This window comes from Thalassophryne amazonica, chromosome 1 (genome assembly GCF_902500255.1).
Source record: "Thalassophryne amazonica chromosome 1, fThaAma1.1, whole genome shotgun sequence".
In the NCBI taxonomy this organism is placed as follows: domain Eukaryota; kingdom Metazoa; phylum Chordata; class Actinopteri; order Batrachoidiformes; family Batrachoididae; genus Thalassophryne; species Thalassophryne amazonica.
This window is the reverse complement of record NC_047103.1, coordinates 15,086,975-15,106,793: the sequence shown is the minus strand read 5'-3', so window position 1 is coordinate 15,106,793 and position 19,819 is coordinate 15,086,975. Positions and strand designations below refer to the sequence as shown.

Sequence of the window (19,819 nt, the reverse complement as noted above, 5' to 3'; positions counted from 1 at the left end):
GTGCACCTCCAGCTGCTCTTTGAATCGTGTTTCATATTAAACAGCATCTGTGATACAAAGCTGTCTTTGTCGGGCGGCAGGAGCGGCTAGCGCTGGAATGTAAGAGGAGGTCAATGACAGACACACCGATGGAGAAAGTCGACACGAAGAGAGGATGAAACAGACAGCAAGTGTGACCAGATGATGGAGAGAAAACTGAAATTTAAAACTTTAAAGGGGTCACAGTTATGCATCCTTGCAACACACAAATACAGGTCATGAGGTGTCTTAGAAACAAATGATAAAGTGTCAAAAAATGCTTGATAATGTATTGTAGGTGTCTATGAAATAAGCTGTTCCTGTGTCTGTGAGGTGCTATACTTGTTCCGCTTTGTTCCCATTGCTATGCATTGCTGAGATTAGCCACATCTTTTGCTCAACTACTCCGATCAGTCATAACATTGTGACCACTGACAGGTGGTGTGAACGACACTGATGAAGTTGTTCTAGTGGTACCTGTCAGGTTGTCTGCCTGGGTGGTTGTCATCCAGGACCCAAGGCGGTTCCATGGTGTTGTGCTCCCATACTTGACCTGTCAAGTGGATTGGATGTATTAGACAGGTGTTAAGATTTTGTACTTGAAGATGAGTTGTTGGAAGCAGGGAGAATGGGGACGTGTCGATGTGAATGACTTTGACAACTGACGTGAGCAGATGAGATGAGTTCGTATTAGTCAAATGAGTTTGTATCAGTTTCTGTCAGTGTGTGCATAATGTCTGGAATTGCCTTGACAACATCAGACTGTAGGGGAGGGCAGAAAGATAAGAGGGGCAGTTGAATGGTTCACCAAGGCCGTAGAATTCTTCTTGAGGAAAACAGCAGGGCATTTTGACCTTTGGAGGCTGATAAGCCTGCCATGTGTAGGATTAAGCAGACAAACACCATTTACAGCTCCTCTGACCGATCAAATCCAATTTATGAGTATTCCCTGGTCTCCGACATCTTCCTCTGCAAGGCGTACATTTGATCCGAGATGTTTTCCAACTTACATCTGAATTCAAGGGTTAACGCAGTCTGAGACTGTATCGCCTTGCCCAACTCATTAATCATGATGGACAAGTGAGTGATTCTGGTAGCAGCCGTCTTGCCAATTCTCCGGTAGGTCAGGGCAGCACATAAACCAATAAGCACCAGCCCTCCCACTATAAAACCAAATATAACTAAGTCTTCAACGTCCTCCACAGAGAGTGGTACCAAGTACGCAACAAGCTACTTCTCCCAGGAGTCGAGAACATAGCCCACAGGGTAGGTTCCATCTGGGCATCCAGAGTCCCCCAGCCCTGATTTCCTTGTTGAAAAAAATGGTGTCAATAGCGTTCAGAGACAAGCTGATCAATTCCATGGTTAATCCAATATAGTTTGAAGAATTCACAGTCTGGTGAAGTAGGGTCTTTGAAGGTTGGAGCAGAGATAGAGGAGACAGAGGAGAGAGGAGGAGATGTGACTGCCCTCGCCGGAATCCCAAGCAGACTCTGCATTAACATTGAATTTGAAAATTAGATCAATTGCTCAACATCAGTGTTCACTGTAGATATTCAAATCTAGGACTCTTGCCACAATTCTATTGTACCTGTATTAAATGTCCACCAGGTGGAGATATTGCTACATTTCAAGAACTTATAGCAGCAGATAATGTTCAGCTCATAATAACTGTTAAGATTGATAAGTAACACATCTGCTGCATTGTATAAACACATAAATATACTTCCTATGGGTTTCTGACAGAGATTAAAAATAGATGAAAATTAATTCTGACATCATATTAATGTCATAATCTAACATTCTTACATCGGGAGATCACTGGGGCGCTGCTGATGTCATGTTGAGTGATGTCAAAACATAATATAACCAAAAAACAATGGGGAAGGGAGGCTTATGTGGTCCAGTCCAGCAGAAGAGTTACTGCAGATCATATTGTTGAAGAGGTTAATGTTGGTCCTGATACAAAGGTCTGCTGGAGTCCATACCTCAATGGGTCAGGACTTTGGTGGCAAAAGGGGTGCCGACGCAGCATTATTCAGGTGGTCACAATGTTATGGCTGATCAGTGTACATTAGCTGCACTTCCTGCAGACAAACTACTGAGTAACATTTCCCTGTGCAGGATTGAGGTTTTTGGTTATTGATGAAGAAGTCAGTTGTTATTGAACAATTCTAGAAATTCCAGCATGTCTTATTAGCATTAGCTTGTCCTCCGTTGTTAGTACGGTCACCACTTTACACCACGTTTATTCACTATGCATACAGAGATGAGCATATTTGCACTGATAGAGTTCAACCCATTTGAGCTTAAAATGCGATATAACTTGCAGTGTGCACGAAATTCTTCCATGCACGACTGCTGGAAATGAATGAATGGTGCTTTGGTGAAATTCTGCTCCCAGTGGGGACTGACATTTTAAAAAATTCTTAAGTTTGTGGAATGAGTTTGTCCTGAGCCGTAGTTATGAAAAGTCAGACTGCAAAACTGATCGAAACAGAAGGTGACAAAAAAAAGAGCAAAAAGTGAAAGAGACGGGATGAGAACCTTGAAGATTTAAAAACCTTGAGGAGAATGCTGAGGCTTCTCTGCCTCTCTCTCGTGAAATGGAAAGTTTTCAAGAAAACACACAGATATTCTACAGATGGATCAAAGACAAAAGAGAACATTCATGTTGTGCTTTTTACTTTTCAATTGGTGACATCTCATCAGCTGGGGCAGTTCTACGGTAACGGAATTACAATGTCAGCAAAATCAAACCATATTTTATTTTACCATTAAAAATCTACTAATATGTAGAACTCCTCCTTGGTTCAAAGCATTTAAGGCCTAAATTTTGGTTATACAGCTCACAAAATTGTTGGATTTTCAGGGTGCTTCACATGAACCTCTTAACACTCTGAATTATAAATGATTCATCCAACATGGCACTTTTTTTGTTGTTGCTGGTTTTAGGTTTGTTTTTGACATGTACAATATTGAAAGCTTTGAGAGGGAGAAAAAGTCAGCTCTGTATCTCGATATATTGATAAATATGTCACTTGGAGGGGAAGAAGAGTAACAGGAAGACAGAGGACAGGAAAGAGAGGAACAGTAGTAGTAAACAGTAGCGAGCAGTGTTGCTGGTATTAATATTTGTGTTTATATTTTGCAAATTGTTTGTGACTTCTATGTTTGACACTGTGTGTTTCTTACCCTGTGTGCTGCTATACAGTGCTGCCAGAACCTCAATTTACCAGAGCAGTCTTCAGAAGTGATTAATAAAGTTCTGTCTATTCTAATCTAATCTAATCTAATCTCTAGTAATGAATTATCAATTACTATTGGCTTTTTATATTATTAAATAATTATTTTGTGTTTGGTTCTTAAAATGACTGCATCTTTTAAAATACACCATTTCAGTTGATCTCTTGCTATTTATCGGAAAATCAATTTGTATTTATATACAGGTTACTTTTGAAGCGAGATTATTGTTTTATTTTTACGTTTTTTCAGTTAACTTTTTATTGTGTATAAACTACCAAATTTGTTTTGATTCCTGTTCCGGAGCACAGCGGTGTTTTGCTGTATCTGTTAATTTTGGCTCTCTGTTGGGACTGTTTACACAGAGACTGCTACCTGCTGCTTTGGACTTTGAACTAATAGTCTTTTTCAAGACTTTTTTACTTTTTACCTTTTTATTTTTTTTTTTTTTTTTTTTTTACTTTTTTACTTGACTCTACTGGTGGTCGGCTCTCACTGCGGTATTGTATCACTTCTTGTTCCGGAGCACAGCGGTGTTTTTCTGTATCTGTTAGCTGTTTGATCTGCGCAGTTAGATTGATCTAGTTATCTAGATTACGATTTGTTTCCCAGTGTAATCTTTACGTGCCTTAACTAAAGCACTCCTTCTGCTGAATCACCTCTAAATTATTTACACATTATTCGCTTTGCGTGTTTTTAGGAATCCGCTAGCTTAGCGTAGCTACTAGCTCTTAGCCGATTTAGCATGGCGGCTTCTCCTGTCTCTCCCGCACTTTTCTGCTCTGGGTGTGAAATGTTTAGTTATTCCTCGGCCTCCTTTAGCAGTAATGGTACTTGTAATAAGTGTAGCTTATTCGTAGCTTTGGAGGCCAGGCTGGGCGAATTGGAGACTCGGCTCCGCACCGTGGAAAATTCTACAGCTAGCAAGGCCCCTGTAGTCGGTGCGGACCAAGGTAGCTTAGCCGCCGTTAGTTCCCCCCTGGCAGATCCCGAGCAGCCGGGAAAGCAGGCCGACTGGGTGACTGTGAGGAGGAAGCGTAGCCCTAAACAGAAGCCCCGTGTACACCGCCAACCCGTTCACATCTTTAACCGTTTTTCCCCACTCGACGATACACCCGCCGAGGATCAAACTCTGGTTATTGGCGACTCTGTTTTGAGAAATGTGAAGTTAGCGACACCAGCAACCATAGTCAATTGTCTTCCGGGGGCCAGAGCAGGCGACATTGAAGGAAATTTGAAACTGCTGGCTAAGGCTAAGCGTAAATTTGGTAAGATTGTAATTCACGTCGGCAGTAATGACACCCGGTTACGCCAATCGGAGGTCACTAAAATTAACATTGAATCGGTGTGTAACTTTGCAAAAACAATGTCGGACTCTGTAGTTTTCTCTGGGCCCCTCCCCAATCAGACCGGGAGTGACATGTTTAGCCGCATGTTCTCCTTGAATTGCTGGCTGTCTGAGTGGTGTCCAAAAAATGAGGTGGGCTTCATAGATAATTGGCAAAGCTTCTGGGGAAAACCTGGTCTTGTTAGGAGAGACGGCAGCCATCCCACTTTGGATGGAGCAGCTCTCATTTCTAGAAATCTGGCCAATTTTCTTAAATCCTCCAAACCGTGACTATCCAGGGTTGGGACCAGGAAGCAGAGTTGTAGTCTTACACACCTCTCTGCAGCTTCTCTCTCCCCCTGCCATCCCCTCATTACCCCATCCCCGTAGAGACGGTGCCTGCTCCCAGACTACCAATAACCAGCAAAAATCTATTTAAGCATAAAAATTCAAAAAGAAAAAATAATATAGCACCTTCAACTGCACCACAGACTAAAACAGTTAAATGTGGTCTATTAAACATTAGGTCTCTCTCTTCTAAGTCCCTGTTGGTAAATGATATAATAATTGATCAACATATTGATTTATTCTGCCTAACAGAAACCTGGTTACAGCAGGATGAATATGTTAGTTTAAATGAGTCAACACCCCCGAGTCACACTAACTGTCAGAATGCTCGTAGCACGGGCCGGGGTGGAGGATTAGCAGCAATCTTCCATTCCAGCTTATTAATTAATCCAAAACCCAGACAGAGCTTTAATTCATTTGAAAGCTTGTCTCTTAGTCTTGTCCATCCAAATTGGAAGTCCCAAAAACCAGTTTTATTTGTTATTATCTATCGTCCACCTGGTCGTTACTGTGAGTTTCTCTGTGAATTTTCAGACCTTTTGTCTGACTTAGTGCTTAGCTCAGATAAGATAATTATAGTGGGCGATTTTAACATCCACACAGATGCTGAGAATGACAGCCTCAACACTGCATTTAATCTATTATTAGACTCTATTGGCTTTGCTCAAAAAGTAAATGAGTCCACCCACCACTTTAATCATATCTTAGATCTTGTTCTGACTTATGGTATGGAAATAGAAGACTTAACAGTATTCCCTGATAACTCCCTTCTGTCTGATCATTTCTTAATAACATTTACATTTACTCTGATGGACTACCCAGCAGTGGGGAATAAGTTTCATTACACTAGAAGTCTTTCAGAAAGCGCTGTAACTAGGTTTAAGGATATGATTCCTTCTTTATGTTCTCTAATGCCATATACCAACACAGTGCAGAGTAGCTACCTAAACTCTGTAAGGGAGATAGAGTATCTCGTCAATAGTTTTACATCCTCATTGAAGACAACTTTGGATGCTGTAGCTCCTCTGAAAAAGAGAGCTTTAAATCAGAAGTGTCTGACTCCGTGGTATAACTCACAAACTCGTAGCTTAAAGCAGATAACCCGTAAGTTGGAGAGGAAATGGCGTCTCACTAATTTAGAAGATCTTCACTTAGCCTGGAAAAAGAGTCTGTTGCTCTATAAAAAAGCCCTTCGTAAAGCTAGGACATCTTTCTACTCATCACTAATTGAAGAAAATAAGAACAACCCCAGGTTTCTTTTCAGCACTGTAGCCAGGCTGACAAAGAGTCAGAGCTCTATTGAGCTGAGTATTCCATTAACTTTAACTAGTAATGACTTCATGACTTTCTTTGCTAACAAAATTTTAACTATTAGAGAAAAAATTACTCATAACCATCCCAAAGACGTATCGTTATCTTTGGCTGCTTTCAGTGATGCCGGTATTTGGTTAGACTCTTTCTCTCCGATTGTTCTGTCTGAGTTATTCTCATTAGTTACTTCATCCAAACCATCAACATGTTTATTAGACCCCATTCCTACCAGGCTGCTCAAGGAAGCCCTACCATTATTTAATGCTTCGATCTTAAATATGATCAATCTATCTTTGTTAGTTGGCTATGTACCACAGGCTTTTAAGGTGGCAGTAATTAAACCATTACTTAAAAAGCCATCACTTGACCCAGCTATCTTAGCTAATTATAGGCCAATCTCCAACCTTCCTTTTCTCTCAAAAATTCTTGAAAGGGTAGTTGTAAAACAGCTAACTGATCATCTGCAGAGGAATGGTCTATTTGAAGAGTTTCAGTCAGGTTTTAGAATTCATCATAGTACAGAAACAGCATTAGTGAAGGTTACAAATGATCTTCTTATGGCCTCGGACAGTGGACTCATCTCTGTGCTTGTTCTGTTAGATCTCAGTGCTGCTTTTGATACTGTTGACCATAAAATTTTATTACAGAGATTAGAGCATGCCATAGGTATTAAAGGCACTGCGCTGCGGTGGTTTGAATCATATTTGTCTAATAGATTACAATTTGTTCATGTAAATGGGGAATCTTCTTCACAGACTAAAGTTAATTATGGAGTTCCACAAGGTTCTGTGCTAGGACCAATTTTATTCACTTTATACATGCTTCCCTTAGGCAGTATTATTAGACGGTATTGCTTAAATTTTCATTGTTACGCAGATGATACCCAGCTTTATCTATCCATGAAGCCAGAGGACACACACCAATTAGCTAAACTGCAGGATTGTCTTACAGACATAAAGACATGGATGACCTCTAATTTCCTGCTTTTAAACTCAGATAAAACTGAAGTTATTGTACTTGGCCCCACAAATCTTAGAAACATGGTGTCTAACCAGATCCTTACTCTGGATGGCATTACCCTGACCTCTAGTAATACTGTGAGAAATCTTGGAGTCATTTTTGATCAGGATATGTCATTCAAAGTGCATATTAAACAAATATGTAGGACTGCTTTTTTGCATTTACGCAATATCTCTAAAATTAGAAAGGTCTTGTCTCAGAGTGATGCTGAAAAACTAATTCATGCATTTATTTCCTCTAGGCTGGACTATTGTAATTCATTATTATCAGGTTGTCCTAAAAGTTCCCTAAAAAGCCTTCAGTTAATTCAAAATGCTGCAGCTAGAGTACTGACGGGGACTAGAAGGAGAGAGCATATCTCACCCATATTGGCCTCTCTTCATTGGCTTCCTGTTAATTCTAGAATAGAATTTAAAATTCTTCTTCTTACTTATAAGGTTTTGAATAATCAGGTCCCATCTTATCTTAGGGACCTCGTAGTACCATATTACCCCAATAGAGCGCTTCGCTCTCAGACTGCAGGCTTACTTGTAGTTCCTAGGGTTTGTAAGAGTAGAATGGGAGGCAGAGCCTTCAGCTTTCAGGCTCCTCTCCTGTGGAACCAGCTCCCAATTCAGATCAGGGAGACAGACACCCTCTCTACTTTTAAGATTAGGCTTAAAACTTTCCTTTTTGCTAAAGCTTATAGTTAGGGCTGGATCAGGTGACCCTGAACCATCCCTTAGTTATGCTGCTATAGACGTAGACTGCTGGGGGGTTCCCATGATGCACTGTTTCTTTTTCTTTTTGCTCTGTATGCACCACTCTGCATTTAATCATTAGTGATCGATCTCTGCTCCCCTCCACAGCATGTCTTTTTCCTGGTTCTCTCCCTCAGCCCCAACCAGTCCCAGCAGAAGACTGCCCCTCCCTGAGCCTGGTTCTGCTGGAGGTTTCTTCCTGTTAAAAGGGAGTTTTTTCCTTCCCACTGTAGCCAAGTGCTTGCTCACAGGGGGTCGTTTTGACCGTTGGGGTTTTACATAATTATTGTATGGCCTTGCCTTACAATATAAAGCGCCTTGGGGCAACTGTTTGTTGTGATTTGGCGCTATATAAAAAAAAATTGATTGATTGATTGATTGATTGGCCTCCTGTGATTTATAAGAAAATCAAGTTGTGTTTAATCTGCCTCTTTCAATAACTATTACATTGTCATCCTGCCTAAAAAGAAAACAAGGTTGTTACTTATGTGTTAATTTAAAAATGATCTTCATAACTGGATAATAGCTTTCTGAATCTAATGAAACATGAGAAATTGGAACTTTTTTATTTTCTGGAAATCTGTGTGTATTTCACATTTGATTTTCTTTTGAATTCCTGAACATTTTCAGATTAGAGAGCACCTAAAACTTTGGCACTATTGTGCCTGCAAAAACAAAAAACACATTTACAATGAGGAACACAACCCATCATTATGTATTTACTCTTTTTTTCAGAACAACATGCACCACACTGTTTTTGATTAATACTTTTATTTTAAAAGAAAGAAAGAGGCCCAATCTGCAGCATTCTGGTATTTTCTGTCTTCAGCTCCGGTCAGACTCGGCCGACAGCATCAAGATTGTGATTAGTTCAGACTTTGTGGAAAATCTCACAATGGCACAGCCACATTAGGAACTCTTAGAAGTGTGTCGACTGCACGCTTGCTGCTCTGAAACAGAAAGCAAAGCCAGAAACGTGTGCTGACTTGCCCTGAGTGGAGCTCGGCTGCCTGCAGAGGAGGCGCTTCATGAGGGAACCTCATTTCCACTGCTGAGCGTGGAGGATAATGTTGAGAAACACAGAAAGGAACTTTAAAATGCTGGTCTCCAGTTTCTGTGCAGTTTTATTTTTTTTGGGGGGGGGGGGGGTGTTGTCACGCACTGTGTGTTTGTTTTATCGACACCCGTCAAGTCCTTGTGTGTTTGTGGAATGTGAAGCCCCGCAGCCTTGTGTGATAAGAAAAAGACCTGATGTGTGCCTGTTTGGTTGCACGTGCACAGGGGTTGTGAGGGTATCTGGGCTGTGAAGGCCTCTGCGTGCATGTGCACGCATATGAGTGTGATAGTTTTTGTGTATAGAGGCAATGAGGGTGTGAAAGCAGCAAAGGAAGCGACTCCAGTCGGGGTCTGGAGCTGAATTGAAGGAAGTGCTCGCGGCTGACTTGGATTTGTGTTTCCTGTGTCCGAAAGGAAAAGGAGGAGAGTGAGATATCAGCATCAGCTCAGCCTCTCTTTGCAAACAGCCGTCTTATCGCACATCAATCACAGTGACTTACTTGTTTTCTTCTGACTTCGTAATTCACACACTGATTCACCTATTTCACAGAGCTGAAGAATCCAAAGACAAATTATTCAAATACTGAACATTATCACCATCATTACATCCATCCGCATGTATTTCCATGAACGCCATATCGCAGGAAGTGCTGGTCACATGGTATCCATTTTGGCATCAAATTCTTTGAGATACACAAGTTTCTTTTGGCTCTAATTTAACATTTTTTGAAACCAACTAAGGCCTTTCTGTGGTACCGTGGTGGCCTGGAGCTGGAGGTTAGACGTGGCCTTGTGACCAAAACTTCAATACACTAATTCCTAACACTACCCCCAAACCATAACCCATGTTTGAGTTGAACCTATCAGGTTTTACAATGAGAAAAGACTTTTTGGGCACTGATGTCTTAATCCTAATGGTACGGTCACATGACCTAGAAATGAGCGTTTGTCACTTGATGGACGTTCCCATGCAGGACATAGCCAGCTCCTGGTTACTTGGTGTTAATGTGTACAATGTTTAATGATAAATTTTAAAGGACAGAAAAACTCGACAAGGTCACTAACAGTAGGGAGGGGTGTTAGTTCAAACATTTTTGAAATCTATACATTTTTGCATGGAATATAGAAAGATACATGGAATAAACCATAACAGTATAATTTTTGGGTCATTCCAAAAACCCATATGGATGGAGCGTTTGAAAATTTCAGTAACGCGTGTGTCGTATATGTGCTGTTGACGTAGAAAACCACTCTGTTGCTTATAATTAGTTCATTGTGGCCATGTCATTCTTTACATGTAATGATTATACTCAACTGATGTTCCTGAAATAAAAACTACATAGGTTTTTGTTTGTTACAATTGTAACATAAAGTAAGTAAGTCCCTTCGGCTGCTTCCTTGTTTGCACTCGGGGTCGCCACAGCAAATCCAAGGTGGTGTTGTGTGTTGGGGGGTGTGGCTGGATATTTTGGTGTTTTCTTTTCTTTGCTCTCCAGGTGGTATGCAAACTGTTTTTTTCTGTGGAGAAGGTGCTGGCAGAAGAATCCTTCACCCTCATCAGCACTATTGGCTGCACTTGTGGAGGATGTTCACGTGCAGGCCTAATGACTTGCAGCACCTGTGAATGATGCTCACGTGCAAACTTAAAGACTTTCAGCTGAAGCAGATAATGAGATGGCATTCTGCATTTAAGCCATGAGTGATTCGAGCAGAATTGCCGGGAACTCGACCTTGTGACGTTCGTTTGTGAGACGCTGAGGACCACGCCAGGGTTTGACACATCGTGCCTGTGAAGGAGGACGGGTGAGGCACACATGCTGTCAGCACACATCAGAGGTGATTATTGTCTGAATGATTGTTAATAGTAATTTGGCATTTTGTTACCCAGTATATTTGAACATTGATGAGAATTGTGCAGTTTGCTTCTCACTGCCGTGGCGTACGGACTGATGATCCTCCACCTGTTGTGAGAAGCTGCTCATTTACATTAAGCTTAAATTCAGACCTGAATGTGTTGCTGATAGTGTGTGCCTCTGAAGGATATTTGTAATAGCTCTGTTGACTTACCTCACCTTTTCCATCCTTCACAGAGTCAGTTTGTCGTATCCACCTGGGGGGTGTTCGGCGGTGAGTCTCGGTCCAGAAGCGCCGAGCTTTGATCCATTTGGGCGCTGGAGAGCGCGCCGTCCTTCACCTCGCCAGACAACCGCACATTTATGTTGTACACAGATTATTGCACAGGAGGGAATAAAACTGTTTTGTGTTTGGAACCGCTTTCTGGTTATTTAGCGCTGGGTTCAGTCAGACGCTGTTCCGCTCCTCAACCCGCGTCTGCACATAACAGGTGGATCTGCATGTTGAATTGGCACAGGTTTTACGCCGGATGCCCTTCCTGACGCAACTCCACATTACATGGAGAAGTGGCAGGGGTGGGATTTGAACCCAGAACCTGTTACAGTTGTAACATCCATCCACCCATCCATCCATTTTCTTCCGCTTTATCCGGAGTCGGGTCGCGGGGGCAGCAGCTCAAGCAAAACCGCCCAGACCTCCCGATCCACACACACCTCCCCCAGCTCCTCGGGGGGAACCCCAAATTAGTTTTTTTTTTGTCAATTACTCTTAAAAACATTGTTACTATAGAAGTTGAATATAAACTTGGGGTCAAGCAACATTTGGAGCCAAATTTCAAGTCTCTAGGTGCAGCGGTTCTCAAGATATAACATTTTCGTCGATATTTTTGGTAATTTTTGAACCCGTTATCTTCACTGGCTCCATCCATATGGGTTTTTGGAACCAAATGACCCAAAATTTATCCTGCTATGGTTTATCCCATGTATATTTCCATATTCCATGCAAACATTTATAGATTTCCAAATTTTTTGAAATAACACCCCTCCCTACTAACAGGTGTTTTTTTTCCTCCATTGACTGCTTAACAGAACTAAAGTTTGTTGATTTGTGTCACAGTGACTTTCCCATATCAGTAGTTAGCATGCTAACATCTTTGTAAGATGTCAGGTAAATCACTTCACATGTGTTATCTGGTTACAAAGACAACATTTTTAGATTTAGAAGTCTTTATTTCTTGCTAGCTTACAAAATATATGAGGGAAAAAAAATACCAAATTTATTTATTCCAAAATACAGCTGTATTCCGCCATCTTGGATTATTTTGTTGGAGCAAACAACCAGCTGACGTCATGTTTTTACACGTATTGGCAGCCGCCATGTTGCATCACTCAGCATTAGTAAAAAATAGACTTCTCATCTATTTTGGCCCCACCTAGGTAGAACCTAGCATAGCGACTGTTGTCTCTTATCGTTAGAAAATGACCACTCTGATTGAAAATAAATAGCAGGTTGTTGCTTTGTTGCTGTTGCTTGTGGCTAATTTGACTAAAGGGTGACAATAACCTTAAACGCTAGTCCGAAGCCCCTGAATTGAAACCCTGCAAAAGTTTTTTTTTTTTTTTTTTAAAGGCAGCCTTCACTGGTGCTGAGAAAATATAAGAATAATTTGTTGAGAGTCCTTGGAGAAATTCCCTTCAGGGAGGAGCATGTTAAAATTGTTAAAAATGCTGGCTGGCTGTGCCGGTTTCACGGCATGCAGAGAGGTAATATCTGGAATGTTTTGGAGCCTGTTGACGCATCTGTAAGGTCCATTTTCACACGTTCACTCCCACTAAAGTCAGTCGCACCCTCACATTTCACAAAAAAAAAAAAAAAAAACTCCCAGCAGGCAAAAGACCAGAATCAGAATAGCCTTTATTCACCAAGTATCCACAAGAATATAAGGAATTTGCCTTCAGTTTGAGCTGCATTCTCTCTGTACGACATGTATAAATATATGCTAAACACAGAATAATTCACAGTAAAAAAAAAAAAAAAATGTGCAAGTAAAATAAAATTTGCAATAAGATAAAAAAAAATGTGTGAAACAGACAAACAGATTTAAGTTGAAGATTGGCACAAAAAACCATCAGTTGGAGCCTTTGTGTCGGTGATGAATGAGGGCAGGATTGTATCAGACGCCTGATAAGGTTTCAAAAAGAGCAGAAACGACAAGTAGTTTGATGAAAGAATGTTCAAACAAATACGACGTTGATGGTGAAGAAATGTAATAATCAGCCACTAAAACAAAGGAAGAGGAGGATAGCGGCTCACAGGAGGTGGAAGAGGACACGTGGTTGACGTGGTTTCTCGCACGCTGTAATCATTGCTGCAGTTTCACTCTTCGCCGTGCACATGTTCACGCACAGACGAAAGCTGGCCGAGTTGTTCTGCCACACTGAATTGCAGGGTTCAGAGTGGGTTGAGTTTGGCACTTGGGCCGAGTGTGTTTTCTCAAAACACACATGCACATTTTTTAGGCCTTTTTTTTTAAATGAATTTGTTTCCTTTTATGTCCACATTTTCTTCTCCCTCGTCATAGATTTGTGCTGGTATAAAAGCTCATCCTGCATTGAATTTGGGACATTTCTCCATGCTTAATTCATATTCTGACCATTTTTAAAGAAGTACATAAATTAACTGGATTTAACAAAAATAAATTAAATAAAAAATACAACTAAATGAAATCATGTAACTTTAAATCTCAGGGACGCATGCAGAATATCAAGGTTAAAGGTCATCCATCCACCAATTTTCTATACCTGTTTACTCCAATTAAGGGTCGCGGGGTGGGGGGGGGGGGTGACGGGACACCAGTCTGTCTCAGGGCCACATATAGACAAACAGACACACACACACACACACACACACACACCTACGAACAATTTAAACTCTCCAATCCACCTAACCTGCATGTCTCTGGATGTGGGAGGAAGCCGCAGCACCTGGAGGGAACTAACACAAACACGGAGAGAACAGGCCAACTCCATAGGTGGGAATCGATCCCATGACTGTCTTGCTGTGAAGCAACAGTGTGAACCACTAAGCCACCATGCTGCCTTGAAAACAAATTTTTTAAATGAAATAAAACTACAAACAAATGAAAAATACAAAACTTTAATAACTCTGGTTTGTATCATATTATTACACTGGTGGGGAGCAGCAAGATGGGGGTGGTTCATTTGGTGGTGGGGGGGGGCTGTGACTGGGGGAGGATCCGGTGGACAGAGATATATGGAGGATGTCAGTGCCAGAAATGATCAACTGTGTGCTTTTAACACAGATCGTCTCCAGAAAACTTCACACTTCAGCCACCGTGCTGCCAGGTTAAAGGTCATTTTCTTCAACTTTAGAACATAAGCAAATGAACTTAGACCTTTGTGCTCTGACTTTTGAACTGAATGACTGTGGATCTTGACCTATGACCTTCACATTCAGTCCCAGATATGGCAAGGTCACCACCAAGTTGCATGCATAAAGTCACAGTCAACGGTCAGTCAATGCAAATGATGGAGCACAACCACACGGGCTCTACCTTCCTCACAAACAGTGTAATGATGCAGATTTCCCACAACACGGTAGATAGATAGATAGAACACTTTGACACAGAGTTCTTCTCGTGCAGCAACTGTGCACGTGCACAGCATTATGATCATGCACTTGTATGTCTATAGTGTGCTGATGTACGTCTGTTAAATCTTTGTGGTTGTGGGTGTGCAGGCATGCAGGATGTAATGTAAAGTACCTGTGTAAAAACTGCAGTATCCTCCTCTAAATATAAGTAGTGTGTTCTCAGTTTAATCTGAAATGTTTTCTCTCCGTCTTTACTGCAGGACTCACAGATGATGTTCAGACGAGAGTCAGAGCAAATGTCTTCAGCTGAACCCAAGGTACAGAAACACCACAAAATTATCAACTTACACTAATAAACAACAGTAAACAGTCCCAGTTTCATTTGGGGAAGAAAAAAAAAATCAAACCTTCCACCAACAGCTAATCACTGCATCTGGTTGTAGAGAAGCTTGAATCTTCAACTGGACTGGGTTGCTTGACGCGATGACGTTTCGCTTCAAATCGCAGAAGCTTCCTCAGCTAAAATTCTTGCTCTGGTAGTCTGACTTCTGTCTTGACTCTTGTAGAGAAGAATAAACAGAAGCCACAAAAGCTGGAGTTTTAAACCTAACCAGACCCCTCCTACCGAGAGGCTGACTGCTATAGGCTGGTGACTAAACAATAGCTCTAATTAACACCTATTGTGCTCTAGTAAGCACCCTCCTAATGACAGGGCAGCTGTCCCTCCTAATAATGGGACAGAAGCCTCTCCTGATGGCTCCCTTGACGACTCTCCTGATGACGTGAATGACTCATTACCATGAACAAAAGATTGAAACTGCTTTGACCTGAGAACCCCATTGTAAACAGGGGATAAAGCGTGTCTCAGACCCCCTCCCCGGTTAAGGCTGGGTTTCAACTGTTTCACATAGAATGCCTCTTTGACCCCTCTCTCAAACCGTTTCTTTTCTCTGGCTAAGATTTTAACTTCCTTGTCCTCAAACGTGTGTTTAGTGTCTTTAAGGTGGAGATGAACTGCAGTCTGAGGTCTGCAGTTCAAGCCTCCTCAGTCCAACATCACAGGAGAAGAACAGAAAGCTTTGTCAGCACTGCAGAAGTACCAAAGCATCCTTGTCCTGCCAGTGGATAAAGGCAGATGCACGGTGGTCCTGAACACATCGGACTACGAGGCCAAGATCAACAACTTGCTCAGTGACTCCAATACATACGAACGTCTGAAGAGAGACCCCACGAGCGGCTATAAGAAGAAAATCATTAGCTACCTCCAAAACCTGGAGAAAGAGGGACTCATCGACAGGCAGACATACTACAGACTGTACCCTGGGGACGCCACTCCATGCATCTATGGACTGCCCAAAATCCACAAACAGGACGTGCCACTCAGGCCTATTATATGTAGCACAGATTCCATCACATACAATTTGGCCAAGCACCTCAAGTGGATTTTGGCTCCCGTAGTGGGTAACTCAGACCACCATGTGGAGAACACACAAGATTTTGTGAACAAGATCAATTACCTGCAGCTGGAGGCAGATGAAACTATGGTGTCATTTGATGTGACATCATTATTCACCTGCATCCCCACCGCTGAGGCCATCTCAGCTGTGAGGCAGAGACTGCTGGAGGATGTGTCTCTATTTGAAAGGATCAAACTCACACCAGACCACTTCTGCCAACTCTTGGAGATCTGTCTTAACACCACGTTTTTCCTGTTTAGGGGGAATTACTACAGGCAGATCCATGGTTGTGCGATGGGGTCTCCGGTATCCCCATTGTGGCCAATCTGTACATGGAGCAAGTGGAGAAGACAGCCTTGACGTCTTTCACGGGAATCTCTCCCAGTCACTGGTTCAGATATGTCAATGACACATGGGTTAAAATCAAGCAACAGGAGGTTGAGGACTTTACAGAACACATCAACTTGGTGGATTCCGATATCAAGTTCACACGTGAGGATACCAGAAACAACCATTTAGCCTTCTTGGACTGTGATGTTACGATTGGAGAGAACAGGCAGCTGCAGACAGGGGTTTACAGAAAACCCACTCACACTGACCAATATCTACTCTTTGGCTCAAACCACCCCCTTGAACATAAGCTCGGGGTGATCAGGACTCTTCAACACAGAGCCCTACAGGTGCCCACAACTGCAGAGGGAAGGGCTAAAGAACAACAACTTGTACGGAAAGCCCTCACAGTATGGGTACCCACGATGGTCCCTGGACAAAGTGCAGAAGTCCCAGAAAACAAAGAGACCAGGTAGACAGGAGACGGCGACAAGAAGAAGAGTGTCTCTCCCTTATTTAGCAGGAGTAGGGGAAAAATTACAGAGGATCTTCAGACAGCACAAAATCCCAGTTTACTTTAAACTGGTTAACACCTTGAGACAGAAATTAGTTCACCCTAAGGACAGGATCCCTAGTTACAAACAGAGCAATGTAGTGTATTCTATCAGAAAACTGGAACGAACACTACATAGGTGAGACTAAGCAACCTTTACACAAGAGGCTATACCAGCACCGCAGAGAGGTCGCCAGTGGACCTCAGTCTGCAGTTCATCTCCACCTTAAAGACACTAACCACACGTTTGAGGACAAGGAAGTTAAAATCTTAGCCAGAGAGAAGAAATGGTTTGAGAGAGGGGTCAAAGAGGCATTCTATGTGAAACAGTTGAAACCCAGCCTTAAAGCCCCTTTCACACCGGGGCTGCTCCCTGTTGCTCCCTACTGCGCCATGATGACGCCGAAAAACCGCGCTGTTTGGAGTTAATTGCCAGTTAATTACTGTGTCGGCTTGTGCCTGATGACGTCTTGTTGCGCTGCGAGTTTGGCTGCCAGGTGCTGCCAGTTGCTGCCAGTTGCTCCCCCTCACTCTAAACTTTAAATAGCCTCATTTTCTGCCTCTCATCCAGTCTGTTTTCTGAACACAGTACACACACGTCGCTGCCCTTGGAAGTAGTGAGCTGTTTTTGCTGTCTGTTCTTTCCTTCTTTGACCACGAGATGCGCGTGCACGCGCGTGCACGAACCATCCTTTAAAGCAAATGTGGAGATGTCTGGAGTTCAACTTGAAGTTGACATGTCCTGGACTTATGTCCTTTTTAACTGTGATAAGAGAGTTTGAGGAGAGAAAGGAACTAACTGCCTGCAGACATTTTTTTTCTTCTTTCCTCCTTTGACCGTGAGATACGCGCGCGCGAACAAACCTTCAAGTGAATGTGGAGATGTCTGGATTTCTATTTGATGTTAACATGTCCTGTCTCAGGACTTATGTCCTTTTGTGTCCCTTTTTTAACTGTGATGTGAGAGTTTGGCAGAGAACAAGGAACTAATGCCTGGAGCCAGACTTTTTTTTCTTTTAATTGTTCACATGTGCGCACGTGAACGAACGTCCATGAGTGGACTAGAGATGTCCAGACTTTTTACTGGATATTTCTGGCAATCATTCTGCTTTTTTTTTTCTTCAGCATGTAGTTTTTACTGCATTAAGTACACGGTATAACAACAATCCTGTGTGATTTATACTGTGGGAACAATGGAACACAGCAGGAATCATAAATTGGCTTCGAGTCACGTCGGGTAAGCCTCTTTGCCCTGAATTACGCCTCTTTGTCCCGACTTGCCCTGGAACCACTTCCTTTCTGCGCCAAGCACAGGACGCCAAAAAAATTAAACAGGTTTAATTTTTCGGTGCCCAACTTGCTTACTCCTTTGCGCCCTCACGCTGTTGTGGCGCCGAGCTGCATCATCTTGGCACTGAGTTGCTTCCACGTGGCGTCGTCATGATGCACAGCGCAACTGGGAGCAACCAGGAGCACCCCCGGTGTGAAAGGGGCTTAACCTGGAAGGGGGTCGGAGACATGCTTTGTCCCCTGTTTACAATGGGGTACTCAGGTCAAAGCAGTTTCAGTCTTTTGTTCATGGTAATGAGTCATTCACGTCATCAGGAGAGTCGTCAAGGGAGCCACCAGGAGAGACTTCCATCCCATCATTAGGAGGGACAGCTGCCCTGTCATCAGGAGGGTGCTTACTAGAGCACAATAGGTGCTAATTAGAGCTATTGTTTAGTCACCAGCCTATAGAAGTCTGCCTCTCGGTAGGAGGGGTCTGGTTAGGTTTAAAACTCCAGCTTTTGTGGCTTCTGTTTATTCTTCTCTACAAGAGTCAAGACAGAAGTCAGACTACCAGAGCAAGAATTTTAGCTAAGGAAGCTTCTGCAATTTGAAGCGAAACGTCCTCGTGTCAAGCAACCCAGTCCAGTCGAAGATTCAAGCTTCTCTACTATGGAAACCACCTGGACAACTGAGAGCCTACACAGAAACACTGCATCCGGTTGAAGAAATGTGTTGTGTGTTGGGGGTTTGGCTGGATATTTTGGTGTTGTTTTCTTTTCTTTGCTCTCCAGGTGGTATGCAAACTGTTTTTTTTCTGTGGAGAAGGTGCTGGCGGAAGAGTCCTTCACCCTCATCAGAACTATTGGCTGCACCTGTGGAGGATGTTCACGTGCAGGCCTAACAACTTGCAGCACCTGTGGATGATGCTCACTTGCAGACTTAAAGACTTTCAGCTGAAGCAGATAATGAGATGGCGTTCTGCATTTAAGCCATGAGTGATTTGAGCAGAATTGCCGGGAACTCGACTTTGTGACGTTCGGTTGTGAGACGCTGAGGACCGCGCCAGGGTTTGACACATCGTGCTTGTGAAGGAGGACAGGTGAGGGACACATGCTGTCAGCACACATCAGAGGTGATTATTGTCTGAATAATCGTTAATAGTAATTTGGCGTTTTGTTACGCAGTATATTTGAACACTGATGAGAATTGTGCAGTTTGCTTCTCACTGCCGTGGCGTACGGATTGATGATCCTCCACCTGTTGTGAGAAGCTGCTCATTTACATAAAGCTTACATTCAGACCTGAATGTGTTGCTGATAGTGTGTGCCTCTGAAGGATATTTGTTGTAGCTCTGTTGACTTACCTCACCTTTTCCGTCCTTCACAGAGTCAGTTTGTCGTATTCACCTGGGGGGTGTTCGGCGGTGAATCTGAGTCCAGAAGTGCCGGGCTTTGATCCATTTGGGTGCTGAAGAGCGCACCATCCTTCACCTTGCCAAGACAGCTGACTATTTATGTTGTACACGGATTATTGCACATGAGGGGGAATAAATTTGTTTCTTGGAACCGCTTTCTGGTTATTTAGCGCTGGGCCATTGTCAGATGCTGGTTCAGTTCTCTGACCCGCGTCAGCACATAACAAAATGTTTGCAAAAATTTTTGATCCATTCAAGACTATA

At 42.6% G+C, this 19,819-nt stretch overlaps 1 protein-coding gene across 3 annotated transcripts in view; it reads left to right on the top strand.

Moving 5' to 3' along the window:
- phldb2b (pleckstrin homology-like domain, family B, member 2b) overlaps nt 1-19,819 on the top strand; it is a 132,126-nt gene that overhangs the window by 8,441 nt on the left and 103,866 nt on the right. For all 3 annotated transcript variants that reach the window (XM_034165913.1, XM_034165919.1, XM_034165905.1), the window contains exon 2: nt 14,790-14,846. In XM_034165913.1, the coding sequence (XP_034021804.1) occupies nt 14,790-14,846 (57 nt within the window). The remainder of the gene's footprint in view (nt 1-14,789; nt 14,847-19,819) is intronic.